The 13,586-nt window shown below is 34.8% G+C and overlaps 1 protein-coding gene across 1 annotated transcript in view; it reads right to left on the bottom strand.

The window, feature by feature from the left end:
* LOC110019933 (protoporphyrinogen oxidase, chloroplastic) overlaps positions 1–13,586 on the bottom strand; it is a 20,993-nt gene extending 7,407 nt beyond the window's left edge. Inside the window, exons 1-6 of the mRNA XM_020717815.1 lie at positions 13,139–13,586; positions 11,783–11,968; positions 11,610–11,694; positions 9,427–9,574; positions 9,270–9,350; positions 8,330–8,501 (exon numbers count right to left, since the gene is read on the bottom strand). Of these exons, the coding sequence (XP_020573474.1) occupies positions 8,330–8,501; positions 9,270–9,350; positions 9,427–9,574; positions 11,610–11,694; positions 11,783–11,968; positions 13,139–13,522 (1,056 nt within the window). The 5' untranslated portion in view covers positions 13,523–13,586. The remainder of the gene's footprint in view (positions 1–8,329; positions 8,502–9,269; positions 9,351–9,426; positions 9,575–11,609; positions 11,695–11,782; positions 11,969–13,138) is intronic.

Genomic DNA, 13,586 nt, shown 5'->3' with positions numbered 1-13,586 from the left:
ATGTAATATATTATTTATATAATAATATTATATATATATATATATATATTTTTTTATATTTATATATAAGTTTAAATCATAACACCTCGTGTGGTAACGTGGTTAATATTTTCTTTTGCATAAATTTGGTTCAGGTTCGAATCAAACACTTTACATCTTATTTTTTCAATTTAACTTTAACGAGTCAATTTTGAGCCGTACACAAATATGAATATTTAAATCGAGTCGAACACGAACACACTGTTCACGAGCCAATTTCAAGGACGAGCCGATTACGAACACGAGCAGTTTCAAACGAGTCGAACACAAGTCAAGTCTGGGCTCGCTCAAGCTCTGCTCTTTTACAACCCTAGTGGAAAAGATGGAACAGTCGAGAGATGTGGAAGTATGCAAAAGGAGATATGGGAAGATAATCACCACCTCGAGAGAGGGTATAGGTGAAGCACCATCCAATCCCTCAGATATAGCCCTCGAAGTGAGAAGAACGGCACTGGCAACAGTCCTAAACAAAACACACGACAAACTAAATCCTAAAATATCAAGAATATGAATATATAATAATAGGATAGCGAGGAGTGGCCTAGTAGGGCCAGTCGACTCCACAACAGCAAAAACACTTGGACTAGTTTGGTCTAGGCCCAAAAACGGCGGCCTGCATGGTCACGAGATTATGGCAGCACATAGATGGGCGCGGTACTGTAGCAATGTTCACATGGGGTGTGGAGTCATGGAGGGAAGCTCCTGCATCGTCTTGTCTGCCACTAGAGCTACTCCAATCATTTCACGGATATATTTTTTTCACATTTTTTCTCTATGTGCAAAACCACTCATCCACCTGAGTATTCTCATCTCAACAACACTTAATTTTAAGATTCTCTTTTACTTGCCAACATTTTGCGCCATAAAGCATTGCACGTTTCACCACCTTCTTATTAAATTTTCCTTTAAGTCTAAGCAGTACTTCTCTATCGCACAATAGGCTCAATGCATTCCTCCACTTCAACCATCCAACTTAAATTCTACCAATAACGTCCCCATCTATATCACCATAACTTTGAACAATCCCTAAATATTTAAAAGGTCCGCTCCTAATGACTTGATCAAACAACCCCGCCACTAGATTTACTAAAATTACATTACATGTATTCAGTATTAGATCTACTAAAACGAAAGGTTATAGACTCTAAATTTGACCTGCATAATTCTATTTTTTTAAACTCTAACTAGTCTTATCCAAAAGAAGGATGTCATTCGAAAAAAGTATAAAACAAGGTAAATCCTCTTGTAAACGTCCAATAAGAACATCCATAACTAAAGCAAAATGATATGAGCTTAAAATTAATCGCTGATGTAATCCAACAAAAATAGTAAAACATTTGATCAATCATTGTATTCAAACACAAGTAATAGCTCTAGCATACACATGTTTAATGACTTTAATAGAAGCAATATCAACATCTTTCTTTTCTATAAATCTGCAGAATACTTCTCATGAAACTTTATCATTAGCTTTTTCTAAATTAGCAAAAACCATATGTAGATCATTCTTATTCAAACCTCTCAATAAATGAATAGCTTTCATGGTAGAATTGTCTGACATGAATCCAAACTGATTTTGATAGATTTTTGTATCATGTCGTAGCCTATGTTCAATTAAACTCTCCCATAAATTTAATATATGACACATTAACTTAATTCTCCAATAATTTGCACACTCTTGTACATTTCCTTTATACTTAAAAATAAAAACCAAAACTCTTTCTCCACTCATCAAGCATATTATAGTTTTTAAAATAATATTACAAAGTTTAGTAAGCCAAAAAATTCTCTAATTTACTAAACATTTTCACACTTCTAAAGAATATGATATGATACAACGTCAAAACCAGCACGCTTTTCCACAAAAATTAGGGCAAACAAATATTTTACTTCCCAAACACCAAAAGAATGCAATACAACACTAAGAACTCAAGCGAGTACAAAATATAAGCACCTACAATTTGAGAGGTGTCCGATCTCTCCCAATTCCTACAATTCGAGAAGGAAATCTCCCCAAAACTATAAGCCCTAAGATACAAGACTTAATCTCAAATAAACCTAACCCTAAACATAATAAACATATTTATAAAACAATTTTAATATTAAGAGACTAAATTTCCCTTGGGAGAAGATAAAATTATGCTTACGCTAGGCACCATCGTAATAATACCGCCCTAAAAGACAAATTTTCCTCAAGGTGAGAAAATGTGAGTGTTCCTCCAACCACAGTTTTGTATTTCTTCATTCTCTACCTCATTGTCATGCATTATGAGAATTTGTAATTTTCAATCTTTGCAACGGTGTCCTGGAGTAAACTTCTCATCACACATAAAATATAATACCTTGGCTCGCTTCTCTTGAATTCGTCTATGTAAAGCGCCTAAGCGTCGCTCCTGGTCGTAGCCATTATTCTTGTCCCATGCAAGCTCCCTCTGGATTTCTACTGTTTGAGCTTTTGGTATTGTTGTGATTGTAGCGGTTTGATACAGAACTCCATCTGTGCTGCTCCTGATGGGCTTCCCCATCTGGTTCTTGTCCTCCACCATATAAGCTAGCTTCATTGTCTCTCTCAATCATCGCAGTTTCAATATTCATAATGTGTTGCCCATATGTAGGGCATTAAACCCTCCATGAAATTTTCCTCCAATCCTGTTTCAGAATACCCTTCAGCGTCCCAACAATAGCTCAAATCTCTCCAGCTATTTCATGGCAATACCCTCCTAATTAAAGGCATAGAATTGCTCGTCTAGGTCTCCCTCTCAAATGGCTCGAAAACGTTCCAACAAACAATCATTAAATTCTTCCCACAAACAACTCGGGTATCTAGTCTCCCTCCGATGAAACCAAGCAAGGCTTTTCCCCTCCAAACATAACTCTGTCGTCATGAGTTTCTCCTCCCAAGTTAGATCATTCATTTTGAAGTATCGCTCCACCTGATACACCCACTCATATGTATCTTCCCCTTCAATAATTGTATTTGCAACTTCTAATCCCTAGCATCACCATTACAACTTCCTCTCCCTCAGGTGTTTCCCGCCGTGTATATAGGGTGAAACTCCCTTCTTTAATAATAGTCATACCTCATTCTGATTTCTTACCTTTTGTCGATGTGCTCCTCCCAACCCTTTATATAACCCCTCTTTAATGCCTCGAACTAACTCCTTTCATCAAAAATCTCTAATTCACCAACCATCGAAGCCCTACGAGAAAATTTGTGATGGTGGATGTTTTCTTCCTCAAATTCCTCGTGTTTAATCTCTTTATCTTCTGAACTAGTTGTGGATTCTCCAGTCAATCTTTGGCTAGGATTAACAAACTAAGCTGTCGGCGGGGTCTTGGATTGCATCTCAATAAGCATTTTTCTCATCTCCTCGAGGCTCTCAAATCGATCATCCATTCAATTCTTCGCGGAAGAAAACCTCTCAAGACAACCCTTCATTTGGTTTTCCACAGAAGAAAACATAACTTCTATGGTGGCAAACCTTTCTTTCATCTCGAATTTAAGCTAACTCGACTCTTCCTCTAATTTATTCTCTAAATCATCTAATTTCTTAGCTATCATTACTCCTTGTACGGTTTCAGAACTACTTTATGTTGAAATCATGAACTTTAGAATTTTTGTACGTGGTTTTGACATGTGCAAAGCTCTAGATGTCGCGATTAATGAATTCCTATAAGTAGTTTTGCGATTAGAAGCTGTGTGGAACTCCAGACACTGTGATCCAAATTCTTGTATCAAGGTTCAACGTGTAACTCCTTTATGCCACGATCCTGATTCGTGTTTTGGATCAGGACGGCGTGGAACTCCCATACATCTCTACGTTACCTTCTCAGCAAGCACTAATTGTATATGTATCGTTCAGACGCAGCGGGAGGAGCAAGATGTGTTTGATCTCTTCGACAACAAGGACTGGACGTCGCGATCTCGTTGATGCTTCCCGCTTGTTCGATTGCACATCGCAATCCCGTTGATGCTTCCCCGTGAGACTTACGTGCGGCCGTAAGGAGGAAGATGGCGTCGCTCCTCAATCACAAAAGATGCTTTCCGGTTGTCGGTTCCAACACTATATGTCGGAATCGCAGCTCCTGCACTGCTCGTGAATGTTGTGATCCCGCCGTGGCTTTCTGCTCCACAATCTAATTCCCAAAACTTGCTTTAATACGATTCAATGTCAAAATCGACACATTTTTTCATAAAAAATTAGTGTAAACAAAAAATTTATATCTCGAATACCAAATCAAAACAAAAGATAAGCACCTACAATTCAAGAGATAGGCGATCTCTCTGAATTTCTACAATGTGAGATGAAGGAAATCTCTCACAAACCTTAAACCTAAGATACAATGATCAATCTCATGCAAAAACCTAACCTTAAACATAATAAATTTGTTTATACCCAACAACAACAATAATAATAATAATAATAATAATAAAAGACTAAACTACCCTTAGGTGCATAAAAGACAAAATTGCCCTTATGCTAAGCACCGGCGTAACAAAATACCATCCGGTCCTACTATTTTTCTATAGTTCATTTTATTTAAAGCCTCCTCAACTTCTAGTTTACTTATGTGCTGATAGAAATAAAAAAAACTTTGTTGTTATTTACTATATTAAGATCACTAAAATCAATCGTACTTTCACAATATTCATTGAAATTTTATCAAAATATCCCACACATCTATGTTGAATATCCTCATCTAAGAAAAAAAAAAATTTTCATTCTTAATATAATTTGTTTCAACTAAATCTTTATTTTAATTACCTTTTTATTATACTAGTTTATATATATATATATATATATATATATATATATTGAAAGCCCAAAAAAGACTAATATATTAAATAGAAAAAAAGATACAGATGCAATGTGTGGGAGCGCCCAAGCATGACACCCTGTCCACACAAAAAACCACAAAAGATTTCAAAACTAGAAAAAACAGAAAATATATTAGATACTAAAATAAAAAGTTTACAGTGCCGAAATACATAATATCAGGTGCCTAGAGAGCGACCAAATTTTGTCTTGCCTCTGTCTCTAGTTTTAGGGATGGATCAAGCTAATAAGTTGGTAAGATGATTGTCATTGCCAGTAGTAACCAATGTATCATCCAATATGTTCCTGAGTTGGAGTCGGTCTCCATTCTTATTCTTCCTCCTGGAATAGACTTGTCATTCCTCATCCGAAGAAATCAGTCTGATGGGGTAGTAGAGCTGAAGCAGAAGGAATACCAATCGTAGTACCCACAATAGGTTGTAGTATATGTGAAGTATGAGTTGTCTCTACATCGGATATTTCCTGAAGAAATAGAGCTACGAGGCTCTCTTGATTATCAGTCTGAACACTATCATTTGTAAGTAATAATTTATCAGTATTATTTTCAATGGGGTTTGAAGGTGTCAGCATCACATCACTCGCAGTAAAAGTAATGGCAGGGGCAATAGAATCAGACACCAAAATCTGTCTTGTGGTAGTTTTCTCTCCATATGGTATAGACATATCCTTAGAACCATCCTTATTCACTTGATATTTAGATTTCAAATTAGGGTGAAGCTTATGACATTTATCAAGAGTATGCCCAAACATCTTAAAATGAGAACAATAAGAATGTATATGCTCCATGACGATTCGTTGTCAATATTCATTATAAATTGTGTCCAACCAGACTTCAGTAACATCATGCAAAATAATATCTCTTTCCATAAGTATTCTGGTCACAAAGGCCTGGTAAGATTGAAAGTGGGTAGATCTAGCTTCATAGGGTCTCCAAGTATGGCACTAATAGAGTAGAGAACCTGATGATGAACAAAATGCAGCTTGACACCAGTTAAACTAAACCATATAGTACAGTAGGAGGTTCATGATTGGAGTCAAAATCAGGAGACCACTTGAGTAGCTTCATTGGTTTACCAGCAATGTTAAGATATTTTTTGGAGAAAATACGAGTGTAGTCTTCAGGCACGGTTAACTGAATTAAAATATGTCTCACATTCATGAGTCACACTTTCCACTTTTCTGCTAATTTGAGGTCATCAAAACTTTTCCTGATAACTTTCATAGTTGGGTGTCCCCACTAAAATTTTCCAATGAGAGCAAATTTGAATTTGTCAGTCAAGGTTGAAATTTCTGACTCAAAGAAAAATAGTGTTGTCTTCTCACTCTTCCTGCATGCAGTCTTAACAAAGAGGCAGTCTCCTGTACCATCACGATTCTCTTTATGACTTGAGGGGAAGACAACCGTCGTCTCCCCCTGAGGATTACCCACAATGTGGGCAAAAGAGGTTTTACTGGGCTCAACCGAAGGAGGAAGCTCCATCACAGCAAAGAAAAGCCCTGCAAGTCGGGCAGAGGGCAAAAAAAGACGATTCAGGGCGAAGCTACGCAGAAAATGAACCGTAGCGGCAATCTCAGCAAACCGCAGCTAGATGAGGCAGAAGACACGAACAACATAAATGGTGCGAAGGAAACGACGAAACCGCAAAATCTGGAAGAAGCTGTGGTTTCGTCGTTGGGTGCAAAGCAGCACGAGGGAGGAGCAGCACCGAAACAGAAGAATCGGGCGTAGACGACAGCTGCGAGCGACAGAGGCGTGGAAGACGACGATGTCGAGCAGAGGAACGATAGCGACAGAGGAAGAAGACAACGCGAGCAATGGATATCGCGACGCAAGCCGCGACAGAGAGTGCGAACGTCGACTTTGACGTAGATGCAGATATATATATTATCTTTTTTAGTATCAAATTTATTATAACGATCACTAAAATCAGAATTTTTATCATCTCAAATCACTATTTCAGACTCCCTATGGCCACCTTATATTTTTTTTAACATCTCCTAGCTTTTCGTTTTTAAACCAATTTTTATTAAAAAATTTCTTATTTCTTATATTTTCTCACCAACTAATTTTATTCATAAGAGATTTTTCTTTTGATTCACTATACATATCTTTTACATTTGTTTGATAATATTTGTTATTTTATCCTACATAGTATTAATTTCTTCATGAACATTAACTTGAAGTTCACTCATAAAAATAATTTTATTTGTGTCTTTTAAGCATTCTACCTAATTTTATGATAATATTTTATTATATTTTTCACATTTTTAATAATTCATCTTAAAATTCAAAATTAATAATCGATGTTGGGTACTTAAATTTTCACTTAGAATTAATGGTCTTACAATATTTACAATATCGATAATTTATTTTTCTCGTAAAAAAATAATCAATATATTTTATTAGAACCGTTCTTAAAAGTGATAATATGCTTGTCTCTTTTCTTAAATAACACATTAGAAATAATAGAATCATAAATTAAAGCAAAACCCAAATGACTCTACTTTCTTCATTTGTCACTCAAAAATCTTAACCACCATGAATACTTCTACAATCTTCTACCCTTCTACAAACATGTCCATTTAAATCTCCTCCAATAAAAATTATTTATTCAAGAATTATCATTTGTATTAATTCTTCTAAGTCATTCCAAAATTTCTCTTTTGAAAATATATTCAAACCTACTTAGGGAGCATAAATACTTGTAATATTAAGAATTTTAGTATCAACAATAATCTTTAGAGCTATAATTTTATCTCTAATTCCACTAATTTTTACAACATTATCTTTCAAACTCTTATATATAATTACACATACATCATTTCTAGTACGACTCTAACTTGAATACCAAAAGTTTAAAGCTTAACACTATCAATCGCCTTAGCTTTTTCTCTAACCCATTTAATTTCTTGAATGTATAAGATACTAAATTGAACACATGAGATAATATAAAACAAAACAAAACCGCATAAATAGTCCAAAGACATTTTGACATTTTTTTATCTTTCATTTTTCATTTTCATTTTCATTATTAATTAGTTTTAAGCCCAAGGAATGTTTGCTTGCATTTTAAAAAAAAAACAGATAGTGGAATTGATTGACGGCTTTATATACCATGAATGCTCAATTTCCTTTGCATGAAAGTATATTGTGTCATACCAGTTGCACAAAAATTTCTAACCATAAATCATCCTGCATCACAGGTATAACATTTGTAATGACTAAATGACAATCTGCTCAAGTTAATCTAAGGAAAGAGGTGATGCATCGAGATCAATTGCTGTTTGAGGTTGCAAGATTAATCGAGAAAGTACATCCAAGTGGTAAAAGTTACATATATAATCAGACATTGAAGTGCCTTTAAGCAAATGACAAGTAGAAAACAAACATATATCTGCATGATTTACCAATATCCATTCTTATAATCACAACAAGAATACATGGAACTCACTGAAAGAGGGCGCAACAAAGAACCGGCAACATAAGATGGAATGGTCAGGACGACAGCCTTTGTATCAACTGATACCATTCCTTCTGGTGTTTCGTAAATTAACGTATATCCCAAACCATCTCGTTTTTTTATGCTAGTAAGGTTCCAAGACAGTCTAATTTTGCTGCCCAACCTGAAAAAAAATGTCATATACATCCACAAGCAGACAGGCAACAGAGATATGGAGAACAAAAGTTCGTTAAAAATATAAGGATACCATTAGTTGGAGAAGACACCTAAAAAGCATAGACTCTATGACATTTAAAATTCATTCACAGTTACAATAGCCTTCTAAATCAAATAAGTAAAAAATAGAGTAAAATCGTACTCAAATTGTATCATAACTTGCAAGTCACAAACAACAAAAACAATGATAGCAAAAACTCAAAAAGCATTTCAGCAAAAAGCTATGACACCACCAAAAAAAAACAAAAAGAAAAAAAAGGCAATGAGTGGTAAAACAGATGGCATTGCCTTTGTCTTCCAAATAAAATGAAAGAGTTACAATCTCTTACAAGAATAACCATAGTGCATACATTGGCAACAATGTCTCCGTCGTGCCCTTGCATGTTTGACAATAACGCCAGAAGTTTTTCCCTTATTTAAATTTCAGTAAAACCTTTTGCTATATATTAAAAGTGTCGGAAACTGCATAACATAATGTAAAATATTTTAACAGCATAAGTAGGGTATATCTTCGTGCTTAAAGCGGGGTGCAATGAAAAAACAAATGAGAAAGTTAAGGGATGCAGTACATAAGCTCCCACAGACGAAGGACAAGACAATTGGTTGGTGTAACTAAAAAGTATACAAAGAGGTAAGAATATAATTTTATTAGAATTTTTTGTTTAATTATTTCAATGATGTAAACTAATTAATTTGGGGATTAAAAACAAAATACCTTAAACATATTGCATTGGGCAACATAGAAAGACCTTTCGTGAAAGATCCGACAGTCTGTCCTTTAGGTTTTGGCAAACGCCTGCACTTAGATCCATGCCAACAATGATCGGCAAATCAAGGTAAATAAAATTATCTTGCCATTTAAATAGCCTTACGAATCTCGAGTTGGTTTTGGATTTTTATTCCTCTCTTGAAGTGCTTTAAGGGTCCCACCAATGATACTACCACCGCTCTGCTCCAATCTCCAAACTCTCCCGAAAGCTGCTTTCATACTAAGTTTTGAAGGATCACCAGCATAAACACCTAAGAAAGTAGAGACAACTTCAATCTTCTTTTAACAAAAGATAGATCTTCAACCATTAGATTAGTACAACATCATTAGTTTCTCATCAATTACTATCAAATTTATACTCAAAATTCAAATCATTCTGAGCGATTTTGCCAGGACAAAAATACAAAATTCAATTTTGGTTATGAAATTTTAACTGAAATTTCATATTTCATGGCCTGCCAATTATTGTGAGAATTAAGGAACCTTTGCCTCTTCCTCAATATGCTTGACATAAAGCCAAATTCCTAGCTGCAGCTACAGCAGGTTAGAATCTAACTTAGATAAAAAACAAAAATCAATAAATATATAATTAATTTTAAAAAATATATAACTATTTAAATAAGAAAATAAATAACTCACAGATAAATGTTCTTACAATCATATAATATAAATAAATACCAACAAAATTCTAAGTTCTAATTAAGAAATAAGAACGAATTATATCGAATCAATAAGCAAATTCACTAATAAATTAGTGAACTTTAAAAAATTAAACACAAACATTTACTTGAAAAAAAAATATTACATGGGAAAATACTTTTGCACCAACTTCTCAATTATTGGATTCAAAGCACATACCAATCCCTACCTACTTCAATCATCTTGCCCTCTAGAGCTAACACAACATGCTCGTATGCATGATCGTTGATATCTCAAATGCAGGACGGATTGAGGAGAAAAATAAAATATGTGCTCATATCTTGTAAACATGCATTCACGAGTCACAGAATCAATATACTCACTTCAACAAATAACCTTACATAAATGGGGAGAACTTAAAGCAACGGTATTTAAGTGTGGAAAAAAAGGTGGAATTACAAAAATAAGTGACAAGAATCGTTAAAATACCCTATATTAAAAAAATAATGTACATTATATTACTATTAAGAAAGTGAATAAATAACATTGTATTCAACCAAATTTTAAATAAATAATATACAAGCTATAATAAAGCTAAATGTTAATCCTTTAATAATGTTGAACAACAAAAAAACTTGTTCAATGACAAAAATAAATGAGTCAGGTTGAATTCAAGTTTATTTCATTTAAACTAAAAAAAAAATTGAAATTTATTTAATTACTAACTTGAGCAAAATTGAATGAGTTTTAATAAAGCCTAGTTTACAATGTTTATAAAGTACATCGGTTTACTTATAGCCTTAAATGTAATTTTAGTGGCCATAACATTAATAATTATCATTCGATATTCTTAGAAGATAAGATGATAATATGCTCGAAAGGTTAAAGTAACTTGTATCCATTATGAACAATAATTGAGGTATAAATTAGAATATAATTTTTAGTATTAAATTTTGATGATTAAAATAAATAAAAATATATATATCTCAAGAGGATTGTGAGATAATAGGATATCAAAGAGGTTTGATGATAAATTTTATAAAATTACAATTAGCTCTAATATGCTGTATGGATCTACGTATGGATCTAAATTCCTGTTTGTAAAATAGTCAGTTACATTTAAGTTGAGCGTTAAAAATGAGAATAGAAAAATAGTTTGAAAGAACTAAAAAGAATAAATGAATAATGACTGTATCGAAGAAAATGATTTAGTGATGATTTGGGTGAATTAGACGTGTCTAATGAATGATAGAAAATATGTTCATTAAATAAATAAATAAATATAATATCTGAGAATTGGGAAGCTAAAAGTACAAATGTAAGATTACATGGATACGAGTTGTTAGAAATTATTTAAGAATAATAAGTTTAAAAACTCAAACAACACTCAAAAGTGAAATAAAAATTCATAAAATCAACACTAAATAGCTGCCTTAAGCAAATGATGACGACAAAAAGGTGATTCAACAGTTAAAGAAATATATTATAATACACAAACATAGATATGTTTATTACAGTTTACAGATCAAAAGACATGAGATGGAACAATAGTAAAAGTGACATTCTATGCTAGATGGTTAGCCGAGAAGTCCTCAGAGCATTCCAGGTACAAGCACGTAAATAACCTAGAAAAGGAATGTCGCTCACCTGAACAAAATGGCTCTATCAAGCGTTCAAATACTTCGTCGCCAAGATTGCGCCTCACAAACTCTTCAACTGTTTCCTCATGTCCCTGAAACCTTTCACCTAAACTATATTACTTACCTTATGATTGTAAATGAGAAGTATATTGTTTGTTGAAAAGGTTAATGATTACAAACTGGTGGAGGAGGCCGTATGCCTATAGCACCAAATCCAGCTCTCAGTTTACCACCAAAGCTCATCAATTCAAAGAAGGGTATGTCAGTAGGTTTTGAAGGAACAGGAAGACGTTTGCCGTTCCATAGAACAAAGCGAGGCGCATTTGGATCACCTAGTACAAGATCATCCTTCAAACCGCTATCAACCTGTAATGAACTTACACAATGAGAAAACTGGAAACTAAAGAGGAAATAAAGTAAAATTATCTAAACCAAAATCAACAGATAAATCATCTGCCATCAATAATACAGTGGGCATAAGATAGAAAATCCGAAATTATATATCAATACATCTATATAAAAATAACTGGATGTCATTAGCATAATTTTTGTTATCAAAAACTTGCTCTGCATAATTATTTAAGGCTCAAGAAAATAATTTAACTAGTTTCATAAATCTTTTAATGATGCATCTTAATTAAGTGGATTTCTTTCAAGGTTTGTGATTTTTCCTTAAAACCATTAAATCTTATGGATAGTTTGATTTAATAAATCCTGGATCTGACAGATAATGAAGTTGTAGCGGGAGTTGTCAAAATAATAGGATTGAAAGTCTCAAAAACTACATTTGGCACGATTATGGCATAAGTAAATCTAGCTTAAAGTTTGCCTCAAATAAGATCTATATATCTTTATATTTTGAGAGAGAATAAATGATCAGGAATGACTGTGTGAATTTCATTCTAGATTTCTATATTCTTTGAATTAAAAAGTTATTGAATTGAATGTTTTAAAATCAGCATGCTGTAAACTTTCAAATCAACCTTAACGTCGTAAGCAAGCCAATACAAATCAAGGACAAAGCAACAACGCCTTAAATTTAAAAAGGGCAGAAGCTCCGTCTCTGGGTAATTAGTATGACTTCGACTTGTTAAAGACTGAACAGCAAAAAGTAAAGTTATTACTAAGGCCACCATCAACTCCCATCAGAGTACATACTCGACCATATTCTTAAGAAGCAAGGGCTGGTGACGCACTCAGTTTAGTTTTAGCCAAAGAAAGGACATGCGATTCAACCTATATGATGACACAAACGCAGCATTAAGCACGGAGTGCTGTTTCACAGTGGCTTTCTAAAACATGTGCAGTTCAAAGCAGATGCATACTTGAACCTCAAAAGGACGTGTAGACTCCAATGTTTCAAATGTTAACTACCACTCATTGCTAGAAAGCCAGATGTAGCATAAAAGTATGTGCATGGCAAGGAAATTCACTGATCTACTTAAATGTATGAGCCATATGCCCCATGGGCATGTCAGTTCGATGGACGAAAATGTCTAAAACCGAAACGCAAAAGGGTACAAGAATTGGGCATACCGCCATGGATAGAACCGCGTCAGAAGGCTGAAAGCTATTAGGCCCCTCCTCCCAGAGGTACCCATCTCTCTCCATGGTAATGATGTTGCCGCCAACGCGATCCCGAGCCTCCGTTACCAGAATCTCAGGAACCGCCCGGGCGTACCGCGTCGCCAGCGCCTGGGCAGTGCAGAGGCCGTTGATTCCCCCGCCAACAACAACGCAGTCAACGAAGATTCGACCACCGGGGGAACCATCGCCGTCGCCGCAGCCAACTGATACAGCCACCTCGCTCGTCACGGAGCAATGGACGGGCTGTCTAGGAAGACGACGGCGGAAGCGTACGCGGCCAGCGACAATGGGGCACGGCGTTTTGGTGGAAATACAGATGGCAGCTGCGGCCATGAGAGCGAGACCCTAAGGCGCTGTCTCGCAACGGATGAGATTTGAGCAATTAGAATTTATTTAA

This window comes from Phalaenopsis equestris, unplaced genomic scaffold, assembly GCF_001263595.1.
Source record: "Phalaenopsis equestris unplaced genomic scaffold, ASM126359v1 Scaffold000088, whole genome shotgun sequence".
Lineage (NCBI taxonomy): Eukaryota > Viridiplantae > Streptophyta > Magnoliopsida > Asparagales > Orchidaceae > Phalaenopsis > Phalaenopsis equestris.
Note: the sequence above shows the minus strand (reverse complement) of the source record. Positions and strands in the feature narration are given on the sequence as shown.